Here is a 21,218-nt window from a genome sequence, read left to right on the forward strand (position 1 = left end):
CTGTTGTGAAATGCTCCAAAGCAAAAGCTGTAAACCCACCCTGACACTGACAGAAGTGTTCAGCAGAGATAGGGCTGTGACGATAACCGCATCACCGCGGTGATGACCTCATCACCGCACTTTTTTACGCACTTTTTTTTTTTAACTTTTTGCAAATGTTGCGTGTTTGGAACTATAATAAACACATTAAACGCTTCATCTTTGCTGCTAATTTCCTTTTTCTGCTAGTCCTGTGTTCAGACTTTCCTTCTTTCTTTCAGACTGTTGTCTCCTTTTCTCCCACCGCTCGCGTGCTCTCACTGTCTGCCTCTGCGCTGCACGTGGCACGCGGCTCCCTTTACACACAAACAGGCGCGCGCTTTCAGAAGCACACATACTTATTCTACAACAGAAGTTTCCGTCTTGCAAGGAAATACGACAAATTTACTGCTTTCTAATTATTAATTTCCATTGTATTCATTTCCATTACAAGCTTCGTGCGTTCTTAAGTGCGCGACACGGCCGCCCACCGGAGGAATTTGTGTTGGAGGGGGGAGGGGGGTATTACTGTCCTCCTTCACTCCGTAACACCAAACATGAATGCGCGCTGTTAGATTTCCCTGAATATCACTAAATTTTCTTGTTGGGAACTATTTTTTGTAGCGTAACGTTACGTGTCTGTATAAACAAAGGTGGAGCCTCCTGCCCCGCGTTCTTCATGGGTGTCAGGCTTCATGGCTACCGGAAAGTGTCTGCAGTCTGCTTATTACTGGGCAATACATAATATTCTGAGAAGATGTCTGTACCAGAGACCACAGGTGAAACTTGCGTGCAGCTCCAGTCCGCTGCAGAAGAATCAACACGCACCCCCAACACACGTGTGCGCACCTTCCCACTAACTACACAAGACGCTCCGCGCTCACACACACAGTCAATCTACAACACCTATAGTTAGTTCACCAGTTAGATATGTAGTTGTTAGTTGTTAATGTTATTTGTTAATAAAGAATAGTACGTTGTAATAGTATTTATTTCCGATGCGGCCGCCGGGGGATTTTGTGTTTTTTTTTTATTTATTTGGGGGGGGGCGGGGGGCTGCGGTTAACCGCGACACCGCGCCCCCTGGTGGTTCGACACCGTTCGACACCGTCACAGCTCTAGCAGAGACACACAAAAAGGTGGGTCATCTGCTGAATCAGTAAACAACAAAAACACGCAAAAATCTGACAAGCTTTTAGAAATGTAAGACCCACAAATTTACATTTTTTGGACCACAAAACTGCTGCTTTACATGATCATTTGAAGTAATTTGATGTACTATTGATAAACGATTTTACCAAATTTACTTTACACACTGAAATGCTTGTAAATAACAGTTACTGACAGGATAATTTGCAACGAGTTACGGACAACAAATCTTTAGCTCAAGATTTTTGTGAAGGTAGTAAAGGATGACATCAAGGAGTCCTATTGAGCCTGGTTGGCTTATGGGACTTCCAATGCGGCTGAAAGGTACCAGCAGTTCAGGCAGGAAGCAGCGTGGAAAGCTGCAGATTCAACAACTCGGGTCTCAGAGTTCGCGCCTTCTGCCCCTCTGGCAATTCATTCAAAGCCTCAAGAGGGGGAAGCAGTTCTCACGCTGGATGGTGGTCCCTCTTTTGAAGAAAACAGGTCTGAAGGTTGTGCTCCAACTATGGGGTAAACACACTTCTCTGTCTCTGATGGGAAAGTCTACTCCAGGGTTCTAGAGAGGAGAGATCATCAGAAATCTGAACTGTTGGCGAAAAAAGTTTTCCTGCTACTTATTGCCTTGGGGGAATAAAACATACAATGATATTAGTGGGTCATGTGACCAAAACCCACAGAGATATGGCACTCAAGAGAACGGTCATCTTCTGTTGGCCAACCGCCGTGTAGGGATGCGGAACAAAACAAAATGGAAAGAACAGCCTGTAAAGTGGATGCAAGTGTTTGCATGGAGGAAACTGTCAGCAACCAAGTGTGCACCAATGGCTGCCTACACAGCTGGTAAAAGGGGAAAACAGCCGAGTACAAATATGTGTATGTGTGTGTGAAACGCCAACTAGTGAGTGAGGCATCTGTGTGCACCCGGACCCAGGCCATCGCACACGGAATTGTGGGCCAAAGAGCAAAGTTGATGTGCGGGATGCTGAACCAAACGGCTTCTCTTAGGCTCGTAAAATTGCAGAGACAGATGACTGATGAGGATAAGCACAAAGAAGCTTTCTTGCTTGTTTGCAAGTCACTTTAATCGCCGTTTATGCTGGCGTTGAGCAAAGGAAGGAGTGGCCGCCGTTGAGGCGCGTATGCTGTTCTTTTTTTTACTCAGTTTGGGGAAGACAGTCATTGTTGAGTTTGAAGGTTTACAGACAGACAGGTCGCTCTGAGGTCCAACTGGACTTGGGTCATTTTCACGGGTCACAGAGCTGACATTCAAGTATTCGCAAGGATTGTTTTTTCAATCTGTCAAATCTGTTGAGTTGAATCTGACATTTGACCCTCAGGTTTACGATTCTATTTCAGCAGAAAATTAGCTGCCATCTGCAGTGGACCAGCAGTCCCCACAAACACGGTTGATAATCCTGTGGACTGCGTTCAATGCATTGACTGTCAATGTAATGGGCAGAATGAGTGTGACGTCACCCATTGAAAATGACTTGCTTCTGAATCAACAAAATGAAGTCTATTCAGTCGCCATTTTTCACAATACAGACGTCGCTATATTGGAGCCAGAAATTGTCAGTTAGCTGTTATTTCTCTGAGTTGGTTTGAGTCAATGTTTCTATGCCAACCATTCACACCAATCAGGAGTGAACTTATTGGAAGTTCAAACCCCTACCACTTGAAAGGCGGTTACAGGAAATCGAATAATCGAATAATCGATAGCGCAAGAAGCACCCCCCACCCCTTAGCTTCTGCTGATGCTGTCATGTAGCTTTAGTTAAAGTTGATGAAGCAGTGGAACATGTGAGGATTTTTAACAGGATCCAGAAAGAACTGGAAGATAAACCTGTTGGACTCACAGCAGCAACAGAAAGTTTAATAAAAAGTGTTGATTTGGGGACAGCGGTGTCGTTACACACTGATGCTAGGATGCTAAATGCTATGCTAACAAGCTGTGCTGTGTGTTGACTACATCAGTATTTTTCAACCTTTTTTGAGCCACGGCACACTTGACCATCTCCCACGGCACACTAGTGTGCCGCGGCAAACTGGTTGAAAAACACTAGACTACATGTTATCACAGACCGGTTTAAAAATCACATATTTTCATGGAGCGGATAAATGCAACGAAATGTATTCATTTCTAAAAACTGTATATTATAAATATAATAAGAGACACTTTGGATGAAACTTTATTAGAAGTGTCCTTTAACATTACAGAGCTGAAAAAAGCCCCCCCCCCTCGTGAGAGCGCAGCATCTTTACTGTCATTGACAAGAATCAAAAATATGATCATGTTCAGGCTGTTTTTGTGATGATTTCATGTAAAAATGAATCTCTTGGATGCAGAATTAGGAAAAAATGCTTTTTCTGTCATTTTGCTCCCCTTTAGTAAATCCGTCCTTCTTGTCTCAGCAGGTTTGAATTTGACTTTTGACTACAGGTGACTGACTGAAACCCCTCTTCTCATGGGGGTAAAACGCCAGAAGCAACTTGTTTGTGATTAAAATAAAACATTTCGAAGATAGCATGAAAACGCCAATATAATGACTGAGTAATAGCTGTTTATTTCTCTATAGAAGTCTATGGGATTTTGGCTTCTTGGAACCAGCAGGTACTTCCTGTTTGGAACGCCAGGGGGAGGGATAACTCAATCCAATTACAGTCAACGGTTCAAATCAACGAGGATTTTCACACCTTCAATTGGTTTGCTTTGCTTTCACACATTGAGTTCTCTGGAGCAAACCAAAAGACAGAAGAAACCACCTTGGAAAAAAAAAACTGCAGTTCCAACTGCTGCTCATTAGCAGCTTTTATGAGCTCATGCTCTGCTTTAGCTACCAGATGTTTTTGATCATTTTTCTGATTCACACTAATCCAGATTATTAGTATTCAGTTTCTTTTGCTGCTCTTAATGCCCAGTGCTTACATTGAAATACCTTTGTCTTTACTCATGAAAAGTGTGAACTATTAACAAGTGAAGGACAATGGAGTCTGCTTACAAGTGAACCATCACCCTGTTTTGATTGAAAATGGACCAGGGTCCACTTGCTTGATCTGCACCAGAGTTCAGGTGAGCTTCCACACTTGCTAGAGACCAGTTTGCTTTACCTGACAATGGGGTAATGTGTGAGTGGGAGTTTTCTGATCAGGAACCATTTATTTTTTAAAGGCGTGCAAAACCCTGATCAATTCAATTGTTTGAAACCAGCTTATTTTATTCCATTTTACTAAATGTGAATTCAATTCTAGGCCTAGAAGCAGTTATTGTTTAAAAAACAAAAAACAACAAAACATTAATTTTCATCCCATTAGCCAATGATTGCTAATTAATAACATGTTTTCCTGTTCCTGATCCTTTTTCCTCAAAAAGCGTTAACCCAATCCTGCTGCTGTGTTTGAGACAGTTAAATGTTGCTGTGAAATTGACTCATGTATGGTTCATTTCACTGTGATGCTGTGGCACACTGACAACCACAGGAGTTTCAACTGATTTCCGCTGTGGCTTCTCACTTGCATGACAAAAGGAAATGCCAACAGTGAGCAAACATTCATGTTCAGTTTCAGTTCAATTTCACACAGCTTGTTTTACTCCTGTGGGGGGATTTAAAAATATATTTTTTTCTCTCAAAGACTGGTAAAAGTATTAACTTTGTTTGATGTTATTTGGGACAGATGTTCCTCACCTGAGCATACCTTGAGTCTTTGATGAGGGAGGTATAGGTCTGCTCTGACACCATTTACGTTCATCATCATACCCTCTGCAGTGTTTATACACTCCAAAGAAGGTTTGGTAGAGTTGGAGCTGTGTAAGAGTTCTCAGAAAAGAAAGTTCACCTTCATTCTGTGCAGGCAGAAAAACAAGGCGTATCTGTTTGGCGTGCATGCCTGCAGAACGCACAGATCCACGGAAGCAAACAGGTTACCGTCACCTTGGGAGACTGGGATGGAGTCAGTGGAAAGATAAACACCAAAGAGCTGAGGTGATTCATGAGTGAGAGGATTTAACTGATTTCAGTGACTGGCATGCAGAGATGCTGATCCATATTCATTAGGGACATCTGTGTGAAAGAGCTGCAGGTGTGTGTGCCGTTTCCTGACAAACACGCACATTTTTCGGTTTGTGCGTCTGATAAGTTGGAGAACGCCATTGTCAGTGATAAAACAGGCCAATGTCAAAGCTGCATCTTAACTGCACTAAACACAAAGAGCACCCCCCCCCCCACACACACACACACACCACCATCACAAGGATCATCACCTCATCATAGCTGATGCTGCACAAATCCAGAACACGGCAGGTCATTCGCTGACGACGCACTGGTGTTCTTCACACCTCTGCAGCAGGGAGAGGCTCAGGGAAATAAAGACCAACTCTAATGAAAATGGTGTTTTTTAAATGTTCTTGTGGCATTTTTCTCGCAGTGGAGGACATATTTAAAGAAAATTGAGCTTAAAATTGTGTTTGAGAGTATTTCTTTATTCAAATCGTTGTGAATCTGGAACAGGTGAAAAAAGTGCTGTAGTAGTGATGTAGAAGCTACAATCAGTGGCTCACTATGTTCCTTCTGTACTCCATTCTGATGCATCCTCTTGCAGACAAATAGATCTTCGTTTTCCTTGTCTGAGCTGGTATCTGGCTTAAAACTGTACGGTTGGATAGCTCAGATATTGCTCGCCATTTTCGTTACATCGCTAATATTAGGTTGGGGTTTAAAAATATCGATGAGGGGAAGTAGGGGCAGGCTTATTCCAAACCAACAGTCAAACCCAGGACTCGGAGGTGAATTTCTAATGAAGCTCCTGCCGCTCTGCAGAAACGATGTCATAGAAAACAAAAAAGATTTTTTTTTGGGCTAAAAACATCCATTCATCTTCTTCTGTTTGTTCCCTTTCGGGGTCACGGGGCTGCCGGTGCCTATGCCGGCCACTTATGGGCGAAGGCAGTGGAAAGGTCGCCAGTCCGTCGCAGGGCCACAATCACACACCCATACACACTCACATTCACAGATTTAGATTAACCAATTAACCTATGAAGCATGTTTTTGGATGGTGGGAGGAAGCCGGAGACCCCGGAGAGAACCCACGCATGCACGGGGAGAACATGCAAACTCCACACTGATGGGTCCCCCGTTGATGCTCTGTTTTAGGTCCCCCAGCCGGTACTTATTGTATTTTATACAACTGAAGACTTGAACCGGGGGCCTTTTTGCTGTGAGGCAAGAGCGCTAACCACTGCGCCACCGTGCAGCCCCTGGCTAAAAACAGCAAAATCCTATTTAAAAAAAAAAAAAAAAAAACACTGGGAACACTTTGACAATAGATCAAAAGATGATCGGAGAGGGACTTTAAACACTGCAGCTTGTCAGCCAGACATCTAATGTGGTCCTTTTGGCTCCAGGACACAGGACCGTCTCAAAAATGTTGGCTTGTAAAACATGTAGCAGTCTTGTTTTGTGAAGAAAAAAAAAAAGTCATTTACTCTGCATTGCCATGACTAAAATGATCCTCACATACAAACAACATCTAAATATTATTTGTCCTCTAAGCTGATCCGCCTTTCCACTATACGTGCAGCATTTAAAACCATTCATTCATTTTCTTAACCCGCTTTATCTCTTCCAAGGTCACTGGGCCTGACCTTGCTACTGTTAGGCGAAGGTGGGGCACACCATGGACAGGCCGCCAGCCTGTCGCGTGGCTCATTCAAGACTAACCAAGTTCTATTGTGAATACAATTTGGCTGTAAAGTCTCCTTTCACCAAGAATGTCAAACACTGCAGACAAAACTGAAATGTATCTATACCAAATTATTAATTACTGGAACTAAAGAAACAGATTTAGGAGGGCCGGTATTTTGGCCCCAAAAACAGTTGAATTGCATACACCATTCCTGGAGTTATTACAGTAACGCATTAAGAATTCAGCCACCTCTAAATATAAATCCTAAATCACCATTCTCACTTTCCCAGTCCCGCCTTTGCACTTCATTTCTACTCTGATTCGTTTGCTGCCTTTGCGCTGATATTCCTTTAACAAGTTTTTCTTCATTTGATGATGATGAGAAGATTTTATTTCGGAAATATATGCTAAAAGGAAAAATCGGACCAAAAAAAAAAACAAGAAATATCTGAAAGGAAGTGATCATGAGTTCTCACCCCCCTGCCCTAGCCTAGACCAAATACATTACCACATAGAATGCACTTACTATGTATTCCCTCTCTAGTGAGTAGACATTCAGTTTCAGATCCCCATATACACATGGAAACATCCCACATGCATTTGTCATGTATAAACACTCATTTGGATCCATTTAAATACTTAAACACATCCCCACACCATTCAAATTTATATTCCTAAATAAATCAGGTCATGGCAAACACTTATACAACACACAAGGGTAAAAGTAAGGATGAACTAGGTGAAGCACAGCAAACCATAACAGTCTTAAATGTTAACTAAAAACTTACTTTTTTAGAATGGAATTCTATTTCTCAGTAGTTGATGGCAATTTACTTTGTTTTATTCATTGTATTCCATTCCTAATTGTCTATTATGTATTTTATTGCCAATTGCTTTGTGTGATTTTATGCAGTTTATTTAATTTTTGTCCTTAACATTATTTTGTCTTTCTTGTATTGTAAAGCATTTTGGTACCCTGAAGGGGTTGTAAAGTGCTTTTTAAATAAAGCTTCATTCATTCATTCTTTTATTGACAAACTGAACTGCCCTGTAGTTTCTGCTGTAACCCTCGTGCTATCCTAGGCACTTCACCATTGAGAGTTGGGTCATCTAGACCCACTAGACAGTGCGCTGAACCTTTTTTCTTCAATGTTTTGTGATATAAGATAGCACAAGGGTTAAAGCCATTGTTTTTCTATAATGTGCATGAGCTCACAGACTGGTGACCCTTATTTTGAAGGGACACACAGATCAGTTGCGGTTGCACACATGTCAACACTTCCTCATAGACAAAACACATTATCATTCCGCAGCAGTGTCAAACAACAGGACGGCACACAAATGTCTTGCAGCAGCCCTCAAATGGCCTCTCCATGAAATAAAAATGCAGCGAGGCATGGAAATAAACGAAGTCAGAGATACCTTGACGTCTCGGTGGATGATGTTGTTGTCGTGGCAGTAGCGCAACGCCTCCAGGATCTGTCTCATGTAGTGACTGAAAAAATGAATGATAGTCTTTAGCACATCTCTCTCCGCCGAACCTTCAGACACGCTCCTCACAGAGGAAATTCAAAGACACATCGCCTCACCTGGCCACTGCTTCACTGTAGACAAAGCCGGCATCTGCCCTCTTCACGATTTCGAAGCACAGGTCGGCTCCATCCATGCTGACAAACAAAACAGACAAACGCAGTGAGACAGGGCCAGTCTGATGAAAAGGCCATGGCTGTAACTGCAGTAAACAGCAAAGGTCAGGGTTCTGAACACTGATGGAAGTGAAGGTCAGAGGATAATAAGATCCCCACAGTTCAAGCAGCATCTGGACTTGTTATTTTTGTGCTTATTTCAGAATACGATGGCAAACCTAAAGTTTTTTTGGTTTAAATGTGGGAGATCTGCAGGTATTTACCAGCAGGAGCTGTCAATAAAAGAGTGGGAAGAGTCGTGTTCCATTTCTGAAACATGCTGCAAATGAAGGAAGGCAGACTGACAGCCAGCTGGGGAGCAGAAAGACTGAGTGCTGACAGACAGACAGACAGACAGCGCCGACAGTCCCATCCAGCAGACCGGACCGGTGCAGCATAAATGTGTAATGAGGGCGAAAGAAGAGCTCTCTTCGAATTCTCTGCATTGTTTTCCTGGAGGTGAACAGAATGGGAATGATTATATCTCTGGCTACTCTGGTGCTTTGCTGTAACACAACCTTGGAAGTATTTTTTATCTAGGAAATCTGACAGATCCCCACGCTAAATGAATAACAGCGCCGTGCCAACGTTCCTCCTCTGGGGTTTTATCTCCTATAAAAGCTGCAGAGCCTGAACGATTTTTTTTAAAACATATTCAAACAAACGACCAGTAAAAGTGCTGACTTCTCTGGTATAATGTGGACCCAGAGGTGCAGCTGCAGCCTCTCCTCTCACATGATGCTTAGAAATTCATAAGCAAAAAGACACAGACTTGAAAAACAGCTGAATGGAAATGTAAAAACTTGTCAGGAGTTAGCTCTTCCTCTGCGAGGCTAATGTTGATTTCAGGTTTTTTGTTCAGCAGAGGTGAGGAACACCAACCATCCTCTTCACTTTTTAACCACAGAAATAAACTGAGTGAACCCTGAAGTCTCGCTCTTCCATCATTTTGGATGACAAACCTCATTTTTTTTAAAGAGACGTGGATCCAGACCATCATATTTCTCTTCCCTAATATTTTAGAGGAGTAGAATTTCTGCTTTGAGTGAAATTTGAGATAAGCTCCTCATACAGAAATGCTAAGCTCAAGTGAAACATGCTCAACAAATTCCTACAATGTGAGACAGTTGTAGCATTTGTTGTCCTCTATTTCTCTCGTTGGGGTTATTAAACTAATTCTAAATTGGGTTAAAACATTGTAATCTGGAACATATATACCGGTACTGTAAGCTTTCGGTGGCAATTCCAACAGTTTGAGATGCTGCTGTGGAAAAACAAAGCGTTCTAGAGGTGTTTTTAAACCACTTTTTCCTTGAGAAAAATCCCAACAGTACCGTCGGTAACTAAAAGGTCAAAGAAAATGAATCTCTATTGTGTATTAACCATTTACGCTCTTGAATAAAGAATCAAATAAGGAAAAAATATGTTATGATCTTTTATATTTCTACCTACTAAGTGTGAAACATGGGCCTATTTGGATGAACATGGAGCTGATATCCTGGCAAAGATAAATGTGTATAGACCAAATTCAATTGTGAATATTACAGTTAAACAACTGAGTCAGTGGCATCTTAGACTTTTTAATTATTATTTCATTTAATACATTTTTAATTTGCCTACATCAGCAGGTCTGAGAATAGATTATCTGTATTGTATGTGTGTTGTATGGATTTTACTGATGATTGTTTGTGTCTGCTCTGTGTTCCCACCACCAAAGGAAGTTCCTACCAGAAGTAACTTTGATTTGATTTGATTTCCCATGACACACCTGACAAACTCTCCTGGCACACTAGAATCTGTGGGCACACTGGTTGAAAAACCCTGTTCTAAAGAAAGATGTACAGACCCTCAAAGTCAACATAAAGTCACATTGTGTCTGAAATGTCTTTTCAATTCCTTGGTGCCAAGTTGGGGGTCAAAGTGGTAAAATATTTCAGATTTCACCTTCCAGGAATTTCATCACATTTTTTGAATGGTAAATGCTGTATTCTTAAATATGCTGCTCAAAAAATAAAGGTAAAACCTAAACAACTCTATGTTACTCCAAGTCAGTCACACTTCTGAGTGACCAACTGTCCAATTAGTAAGCAACCGCGACTGACAATCAGTTTCACATGATTTTGTGCAAGTGGAATAGACAACAGGTGGAAATAGACACCTCCATGAAAAGAGTGGTGCTGCAAATTGTGAAAACAGACAACTTCTCCGTCCTTATGTTTTCTTGCTGATGTTTTGGTGACTTTTGAATGCCGACGAAGCTGTCACTCTGGCGGTACCGTAAGACAGCGTCTACAACCCACACAAGTGGCCCAGATAGTGCAACTCATCCAAGACGGTACATCAATGAGAGCTGTGGTGAGAGGGTTTGCTGTGTCTGTTAGCGTAGTGTCCAGAGCGTGGAGGCACTACCAGAAGACAGGCCAGTACATAAGGAGACATGGAGAAGGCTGTAGGACGGCAACAACCCTGCATCACGACTCCTACATTCTCCTTTGTGCAAGGAGAAAACAAGGAAGTGAAGACGTTGACCATGTCTGATTGGATTAGATTTATGACAGAGAGTATGTATAATAAGCTTCCAAGAATGATTGGTGGAGACTGTTTAAGGGGTCTGACTTTTTCCACAATGAGAGCAATTGGTCAAAGTTGCGGCAAAACCTCAGTACAACCATTCTTACCTAAGTGTCTTGAATAGCAATCAAATAAACACAAAGAAAAAAGTCTTATGATATTTCTAACTATTCAGAGTGAAATGCGGTCCAGCTGATATCCTGGTAATAGTGACTGTGTTTTAGAACAACTAGATAAAATTGAATAATCTTCCACTGCACACCTGACCATCTCTCAGGTACTAGTGTACCTCGGCATTTCTGGTTGAAAAAAACAGTCCTAGAAAGCCAGAGGTTTTTTAATTTGGCCAAAAAACGGCATAATCATAAGTAAAAGAACACTGGGAACCCTTTGAAAATAGATCAAACGATAATAAGAGCGGGACTTTAAAATCCATTCAAATGGACTCCTGCAGTATTTGCTTGAGAGTTTCCGTCATTGCAGTGATCTGTATGTGTAGCCCCAGCATTTGCCTGTTCAGCGGTAACAGAATTACACGATAAAAAAATTAGTTCTGGAAGAGGAGGAAGGAAGTGATGAAGATGAAAATATAAAGAAGGCTGGTGGGAGCTTTTGAACAGTAAATCTTTTTGGAAGAGCTTGAGGTGGCATCAAGTGTGAAATCTTAATCTCATCTTTTTCCCTTTTGTATCTATGCTACCCCCAACCCCACCGCCTCTCCTAATCCTCAGCCTCCTCACATCTTCTGATTACATAAAACCACTGCAGGCCTCACTTCCTTTTTGCCTTGCAGTTTTTTTTTCTTTTACTTTCTCATTGTTAGACTGTAGATTGTTAGACTCTACTCCTCATCATCTTCTCGTATCTGTGGAAATGCATCTAATGGTATAATCTCCAGGATATGTCAGACTTCCTGAAAGCTCACTCCTCATTGGTCCGCCAGTTTGTGTGTGCTTGTGCAACGTGGATTTTGCTAATGTGTCAGAAGATCCTACATGTCTTAAATATCCTTAAGAAAATACATTTTTCACATTAAGTAGTTGACATCCGACTGTCTAAAAGTGTTAACAGACTAAACACTCCAAGACATTTGTTCTTGCACAACGGAGAAAGAACAAAGATCTGCTTCATATTTGCACAGGTCAAGTCCTCATAAGGCTGCAAATTACTTTGTTTTGTGTTCAGGATGCTTTACTGCACAGTCCATATCTTTCTGGATTACTTTACCAGAAATTTCTGACCAATCCCACAGTAGTTGCTGCACAGCTGAAAGGACATTGATTTACCTGGATGACGTGTCAAGAATGAACCGTGACGACTCCAAACTTTAGACCGCAGGACAACATTTGTGTCATTTTTCTTTGATATCTGTGAGTAGGAATCAGTCCTTAAGGCCGGTTTTATACCTCGCAGCGATCGGTCGTCACGTCAACCGCATGCAGAATTGTGCGGTCTGGTTCAGACCGACGTATGCTGGGTTTGATGGTGACTGTCCGAGAGAACTGCGATGAACTCCTGAGTGACTTTTATACTTTCAAGCGACGCGATTGTCTCCACCGTTTATTTTTAACATGAAGGACACTTTGCCCTGACACTTGCTGCATCTGTGAACGGTGGTGTGAAGTGGTGTGTTTGTCACTAAACAGAAGCAGGCAATAAAGAGGCGGGAAAAAAATAAAGTAAAACATTTTAAAAAGGGATGAATTGCATTCTCTAGTGCTGCAAGATATGAGATTTAAGATACATATTTTCAGTAACACGCTGTATTTTCTATCTAGTTGTCCGCTCTCTGTCTCACTCTGTATGTGAAGTTAGGCATTTCCAATAATTTCTTCAGTTAAATTTTCATCATCTGCAGTATTAAAAAGACATTTTTCTGGACAGATTGCTCTGTCATTGTGTACTCTAGTTGCTGAAATAGATTCAAGCTAAATGACGTGATTGCACTACGGCGTAAAATTCCAGCTGCAGATGATGTCATCAGCAGGTGTCACTCTTCCCACAGATCAGGGCGATTCTGCTCCGATGGCCCTGTAACCAGTGCGGCCCGAGTAAATTACAAATCGCTTTGAAGCATGAACCGGCCCTTAGAGGCATCTTCTTTTTTTCCTTTGAGCCCTGCCAGGTGTTTTTGTGACGCCACCTGCATGACTTACAATTCAAACACCATGTAGAGCATCCCATCTGAGCTGTAGGTCTCCAGTAGCTCCACGATGTGAGAGTGCTTCAGCATGTGGCAGATGCTGGCCTCCCTCTTCAGATCTGCAAGCACAAGAAGAAGAGCAGGACATGAGCTTTTCCTTCTTCAAAGCACCTCTCATTGGGACAATAAATAAAGACACACAGTCATTAAAAAAAAAAAAAAATAGGACACCCTATGAAAGCCTGTATATTTTCCCACATATTTGGATACAGACACATTTAATATCAATTTGAACATCACTGAGTGACCCAAGCTTTTTTTCAAACTTCTATGAAATGCGATGTCAAAAGAAAGTAATTTCTGCTTATGATTAAGTTTAGAAACTACATACTTAGAGGCATTTAGGGGCTGGTAGATGCCACAAAAAAAGTGTCTCAATGACGTGATTTCAGCCAAAGAAGCAAAAATAGCTAATAGAAGGCAAGAGGTCCAAACTTTGACCTCCATTAAAATATACATTTTTGTTCTGCTTATTTTTTCTAGGTGTAGAATAATAGTAACGGTTTGGTTTGATTTTTGTAAAATCCCTTTCTTCTTTAGAAACTTTAAAAAACAAGATTGGACGTTGAAGTGAACATTTTTAAGACAGAGCAGATTATTGAATGAGGGTGTTGGAATTTCTTCCCATGACGTAACTTTTGGAGTAAAAGTCTTCATTTTTTTGCGTAGTATGGCCGAGTTATACTCAGGTGTGACGCATGTGTGATTATTTTTTAAATAAAGAGCAACAACCGTTAGAGGGCACTGTATGTCTGTGTGTATCAGTATTTGCTACTGACAGCATTGCAGAAGATGAAGAAGCATCAAATATTTGTTCATATTTTTCCCTTCTATACTAAAAACCTATTCAATTCCTTTGATGTTTATGAAGCCAAATAAGCAACGTGTTACGGTAGTGAAGTGAACTTTCGAGTTTAAAACTGTTTTTAAATTTTAAAAAGTAATTTTTTAAATTTGCGATTGGGTTTTCCATTCACTTTAAGCTGATCCTGGTTTGACCCCATATAATTACTTCATTCCATCATATTCAATAAATTATACAAACAGAAAAACGAAAAAGCCATTAGAAATGTATGATGTAAGAAAACAGCTCATCAATGAGAGAACTCAGACCCTACAAGCTTGGTAAAAGTTAAAAAATAATAATAATATCTTCTCTATAAAACAGATTTTGATTTACCTCTGCGAGTGAATTTACATCATTGGCACAGATGAGGTGAACATGAAGGTCAGGGCTGGCTGCCATGGGCCTAACGTACCACCTCAACATTAATTGGCAAATCAATTTATATTAATATCACACAAACCATACCAACTGAGGTTAGTACCGTAGTTAGGTTTACGGGCAGATTCTGCGTTGGGCTGCATTGTGGTGTAGTGGTTAGCTCTCTCGTTTAGAGCACGAGAAGGCCCTGGTTTGAATCCTGGCTGGGACCTCTCTGTTTGGAGTTTGCATGTTCTCTTTCGTGCCTGTGTGGGCTTTCTCCGGCTTCCTCCCACAGTCCAAAAATATGCTTAAACAGGTTAATTGGTGATTCTAAATTGTTCTTAGGTGTGTATGCCTCTCTACAACAGTGGCAGGATTGGCTCCAGCAACCCTGTTACCCCAAAAGCGATTCAGTGAAGTCTGATGATGGATAGATGGCTGGCTGGTTGGATGTGCATTTAATAAATTGCCTAAATTTCTTTGGACTCACGTTTTAGGTAGCCCACACAAACAAATTAATCTGAATTTATTCAAAGACCTTAACCTTTTCTCTAGCTCATCTAACATTTAGCTTTTAATTTCCAACATTGTTCAGAGTCGTTCTTTAACTTTTTACCTTCAACAGCATAAACTATATTTACAAGTCATCACAGTACGGCACCAAGACCAAATTGAAACTGTACAGCAGCTGTGTTCTGTCAATGTTACTGGATGGAGCAGACTGCTGGAGGATGACACTGCAAGACTTGACAAAACTCTCCAACTTTCACACCAGAAATCTGAGGAGGATATTAAAAATGTTCTGGCCCCAAAAGTTCTCCAATAAAGATGTATTGTCCCGTTGCAACCAAGAAGACATGTCAACAATCACCTTCAGAAGATACTGGACATGGAATGGACATGTACTGAGGAGTCAAGAAAACACGATCATAAAGACAGCACTGCATTGGACACCTAGCGCCGAACAGTAGAAGCCGAGATAAAAGAATTTGGACACACCTGGGGAAGCATCTACCTTGGCGACCATCAGAAATGGAAAGATTTCTTTGCTGCCCTAAGACGTAAAAGGCAGTAAGAAGAAGATTTCTTTAACTAGCTCACATTTTCTTTGGAAGGCATTTCTTTTGGGCTTGGACCACAACTCATTTTACACTTGTGAACCTCGAGCTGTCTTGTTTTGTTGCAAAGGAGAAAAAAGATGAAAACAGAAATCATCTGTTTATCAGAGGATGTTTGATTGTATGAAAAGTATCATATCCCTGTTTTAACTCCATAGATGTGAGATCCAAATCACCTCTCTCTGTGCAGATCAACTGCAAACGCAGATCAATCCAAAAGAAAGGAAACTCACCAAGACATATTTTACCAGGAGCTGCTGCCACATGGACTTTCATGAAGAAATGACCTTCTTGATAAGACCTTACTGGAATGTTGCAGCAAACGTTCCCACATTCCTTTCATTCCCCGTCATCGTATCCTGACACAGAAGTGTCAAGTGTTTTAACTCAAACCTGTGGGGCTGGAGCTGTCTCAGCTTCACGGCTGTTATTTTTTTGCTATTTCAGTCCATTCCGCCTTCCTCCTCCAAGCAGAACAGATTTAAATGGAAATGCAAAACACAGCGTGAGGCGTACTTTCCTGAAAAGCTGCGGTGATGACTCATCTGCAGACACGTCTCATATGTAAACCGGCTTGAAGTTTATGCTTTCCTTTTATTTAAGTGCTGTGTGTTTGTAACTAAACTGTCATTTTAGAGCTTTTTACTGTAGCCTGACTGTGAGAGTCTACCCCTTTAATTGGTTCCTAATGGGAGGGGTTATTGAAGCTGAAAGCAACAATGTGTGCTGCTTGTTTAGAGAACTCACCTGGGAGAAATGATAGACACACAGAAGAAAGAGGTGGGAAAAGCTTAGCATATAAAGCAATAAGCTGTTCTCCTCAGGAGATAGAAGGGAGACATTTTTGTTACAAAGACAGGCACAAAAGCATCGGAGAAGATAGAGATCATTTGATGGAGGCACATTTGTGACAGCGCGGTTGTGCACATAGACAAGGAGAAGCAGCTTAGACAATTCAATATTCTGTCAATGTCTCTCAGAGGCAAAACCCAAAATTGCTCTGTCATGTCAAACATGATGAATGCATCGCTAATGAGAGACGGATCCCGGAATCTACAAGTCTTGCGCACCAGAGGATTACCGAGCATTTAAATCCCATCCATTTTGAGGAGTTTTTGATGGTATTTTAGCTTTTGTATACCCAATTTTTCTTAGTATAATTCACAGTTTTTTTTTTTTGCATAGTCTGGCCGAGGGTGCGAGTCATACTCAGGTGTGACGTATGTGATTATTTTTTTAAATAAACAGGAACAACCACTAGAGGGCACTGTAGGTGTGGGTATCACTATTTGTTACAAAGACAGGCACAAAAGCATCGGAGAAGATAGAGATCATTTGATGGAGGCACATTTGTGACAGCGCGGTTGTGCACAGAGACAAGGAGAAGCAGCTTAGACAATTCAATATTCTGTCAATGTCTCTCAGAGGCAAAACCCAAAATTGCTCTGTCATGTCAAACATGATGAATGCATCGCTAATGAGAGACGGATCCCGGAATCTACAAGTCTTGCGCACCAGAGGATTACCGAGCATTTAAATCCCATCCATTTTGAGGAGTTTTTGATGGTATTTTAGCTTTTGTATACCCAATTTTTCTTAGTATAATTCACAGTTTTTTTTTTTTGCATAGTCTGGCCGAGGGTGCGAGTCATACTCAGGTGTGACGTATGTGATTATTTTTTTAAATAAACAGGAACAACCACTAGAGGGCACTGTAGGTGTGGGTATCACTATTTGTTACTAAGGGTGACCCAGAAGAAGAAGCGCCACTCGGTCTTAGGCCAGGCTTGGCCGAATTGTTCCAAAGCAATTTAGTTCAATTCAATGGTGACTAGAAGTGATAGAAAAAATTAAGTTGACTTGTTAAATCAAATCAAATCAAACTTTATTTATAAAGCACTTTTCATATAAAAATATAACACAAAGTGCTTTACATTAAAACACAACAAAATATAAAAACAAGCATGACGATTACAATAAATAAATAAATAAAAACAACTAGGGCCCCCCACTCCTTTCACACCTCCCACTCCCTAACTGATGGGAAAAGACAATGAGAAATAGGCTGAGCACAAAAACAAGATGCTGGAAACGCTGATAATTGGAACCTCCCCCTCCGTGAACAGCCGCATAGACAGCCAAATGCAGCATCACAGGCCGGGACCGCTCCACCACAGCAAAGTGGAGAAGCAGGTCCCCATCTAGAGCTGCAGTGGCTGAACAGCAGCCGACCCAGAGGGAGAGGTTCCATCATGTTCTTTATGGTTATCTGAATAATTGTTCCTGTGTTGCACTAATATACTAGATTCCTCTGAAGTTTCACGAAGCTAAATAAGCATCAATGTGATGTGGTAGTGAAGCGTGCAGAGTCTGTTTTTGTCATCTATTTTGTTCTTATGATTTGCCTTTCAAGATAGAATGTCTGTTCTTGTTCAATACATTTTTCCCAAGAGTGTAACTTATCCTCCATTGTGACTCCTATATGGGTTTTTCTCCTTTATTATGCATTTTTTTGGCTGCTACAACTTACACTGTGCAGTGGCTAATAGTCCAAAAAATATGGTAATCATGATGACTTCAACAACAGAAAATAACAGCTGCTCAGCATTTTCACTGAAACAAAAGATTACTAAACGTTTGTAGGCCGTTGTTTTTCTTTCCCGAGTTCTTAAATGAGTCTTCACGCTTTCTGTAAGCAGCACACCGCTTCTCCAACTGCAGAGGAGAAGACATCACACATTTCTTCCTCCTGCGTCCAAAACTGTGTCACTAATTCAACAAAAAAGGTTTTTCATTCCTTCACACGATCCGATCAGAACCAAATCTTTACCTCTGCCGTCACAGCAGGGTTATACAGGTGTCAAACTTCTTTATGTAATAATGATGTTTTAGAACTAACAGGATTGTTTTACTCTGCTTACATATAACTGCCATCTGTCCATCATGCAGTACATCCTGTAGATTCATTTAGAGTTTTTCTACAGAAGTATTTTCAATTTTGCAAGACTGTAACTTTTACAATCAGCTTTTTCTGGTTTGTAAAGAATTTGCATGTGCTGTGCCTCTGTGTGTGTAAGAAGTGCTACACATTTTTTACATTGTTTATTCATTTGTTGGAAAAATAAAGATAAAATTAGATTTTCTATTTGGCCCCAAAAGTTTTCTATTTGTACAAAACCTGGCTGGCCCAACATTAATTCAGCCTCAAAGACATTTCAATAATCACCTAACTTTAACAGAATTTTCTTTTCGGAAACGTTTGCAAATTTATCCTAAAAAGAATATTTACAACCATAGCTCATATTAGCCTTTTTTAAAATGGCTGATGAAGGTTTTAATTAATAAACTATTAACGCCCGACCACAACCACTCTCTGTACCAGAACATGATGTACACCAGAAAACGCCAAATATTGCAGTTCCTGCAAACACCAAAGGAGGCCCATTGCAGAAAGAAGCAAAGTGGGTGGGGTAGCTCTGATTGGCAGGTGGGTGGACCCATGGGTGGAGAGCTTCAAACTTTACCTTTTTCCCAATCAATTACCATTTTCCAAACTGACTTCATGAGTGCTGTCAGACATTATCCAAATGTTTATGATCCCAACTTCTGTGAAAGGTGGCAGAGACGACAAAAACTCAAGCAATCCGCAATGTTAGGTTTAATTCACGCCAGGGTTCGTTTCCTCGGATACTTCACTTCACTAGGCAGGTGTGAAAGCTCACCTGGACTCTGGCGTGGACCAGACAGGCAAACGCTGGTCTGCTTGGTAAAAAGAGTCTCTGTGAAATTGAAGATGAGCCAAGGTGCAGAAGTGAACTCAAAGGAGTAGATGATGTAAGCGCCATGTCTAACAGATGTGACACAAACATTACATGAGTAATGATTTCTTTTTTAATTGATTTTTTAGACATTTTTAGAATCTGACCATCAGCTGTAAATGAAATCTTCGTAAACTAAATGTATATGGAGCAAGAGCATGAAGCATGGCTCATAAGGTCACAGTAAAGCATCAAGGACTTGGAGGGATCACGGTGCAGATTACTCAAAAGCTTTGCTGATTCCATCCCTGAAGACGTCTGACCCTCCACAGACATAAAAGCAAACATCTGTGTGCTAACAACGGCCCTTACAAGAGGATACTGGCTGTCCACAGGCGGAAAAAAGGCAAAGCTGTCCAAAGCATGCAGGTGGTCTGCAGGAAATATTGAAACTGTAGATCAGTCAGCCAGCCCGTAGGGCAAAAACATTTATACCCTTTTTTTTTTTTAAACGGGCAGGCTGCGGACGACAGGTTGTAGTGAACGCTTATACAACATGTAAGGGTAAATAAGGGTGGAGTAGGTGAGATGCAGGCACATTGTACAGTTTTCTAATCTTTTCACCTCTGAACCCTGCGCACAGAGCCCCTTAGTGTTACCCAAGGGGCTTGGCTGTTAAAAATGAGGAAATTTGACAGAGCGTGGTTTGTGTACTTTGATCATCCTTGCAGACACTTACGCATCATGTACACACGCTGTACATGCGACATTTGGGTGTAAAGGGGCAGTGTGTGCACCTTACTAAAGTGTGGCATGATAAAGTCCCTGTTAGTGTAATGGTCAGGAGGATCTTCGGTTGTTTTTATTTAGCTGTTCTGTGGAATCACTGTAGCCAAGTCAGAGTTTTTGTTTTTTTCAGATAGACTGAAAATGAACCTTTCAGCTGAAAGGTCACAGCTTGCTTCTGCTAATCCATGTCTTGTCACTGACTGACAAATTAAGAGGAAATGTCTCAGTATGAACATCTTTCTGGCGTATCCGGCTGTCATCCTTCCACAAAGGTCTCTTCAGCCTTTGATCTGTTCATCCGAGCCTGGCAGCTGCTCTAAAGGGCTTATTCAGGCTGCACCCTGCCCCATCTTGCTCATAACCTTTTGGGATTAAAACTATCTCAATCAGTCCCCTCAAAATGCATTGTCAACTGCACTTAACTAAATTAGCTGCCACTAACTGAAACGGCCAAATAGAAGTACTGCGCATACCCAATATGCAGTTTATGGAACTTCAATACACCACATCCACAGAGCAATATATTTGAGTCTACAACTGCTCGACGTGATAAATGGACCAGGACACCAACGGGCAAAAATGAAAAGCTGAGCAGATATTTCTGCAAACATATGAGAATGTGGCCCACAATCACACCCATGTACAGCTCCACACTCCAATGAATTATTAGGAGTTCTTTTTGTGTTGTGATATTTAATCGTGCCTTAAGCTGAAGTCCGAGCCACGTGAGCCACATCAAGCCTGGGTGCCAGCAGTCAGTCAATCCTCAGAGAACACATAAATGGCATTGGTTGGTTTTATCAAGATGGAAATGCTGCTGGCGCTGGGAAAACAATGGCGCCTTGTAGGCACTGCAGTGTCCTGGATTTTAAAAGCAATTTGGACACCATGTTCACTACTTTTTGTTTTTTAAACAATGAATATGATGCCATCGATTTCACGAAGGGAAAAATCTAATTGATATAAGGGTTTTATGACATGAATCCAGTATTTTCTGATGATGAAAATATTGATGGTTTATTAAAAAACTAAATTTAAATA

General features: G+C 41.1%; 1 protein-coding gene across 18 annotated transcripts in view; it reads right to left on the reverse strand.

Moving 5' to 3' along the window:
- The window catches only part of cask (calcium/calmodulin dependent serine protein kinase), a 127,199-nt gene that overhangs the window by 51,486 nt on the left and 54,495 nt on the right, over nucleotides 1–21,218 (reverse strand). For all 18 annotated transcript variants that reach the window (XM_023950886.1, XM_023950903.1, XM_023950902.1 and 15 more), the window contains exons 3-5: nucleotides 13,259–13,364; nucleotides 8,436–8,513; nucleotides 8,269–8,341 (exon numbers count right to left, since the gene is read on the reverse strand). In XM_023950886.1, the coding sequence (XP_023806654.1) occupies nucleotides 8,269–8,341; nucleotides 8,436–8,513; nucleotides 13,259–13,364 (257 nt within the window). The remainder of the gene's footprint in view (nucleotides 1–8,268; nucleotides 8,342–8,435; nucleotides 8,514–13,258; nucleotides 13,365–21,218) is intronic.

Source organism: Oryzias latipes, chromosome 21 (assembly GCF_002234675.1).
Source record: "Oryzias latipes chromosome 21, ASM223467v1".
NCBI classification, from domain to species: domain Eukaryota; kingdom Metazoa; phylum Chordata; class Actinopteri; order Beloniformes; family Adrianichthyidae; genus Oryzias; species Oryzias latipes.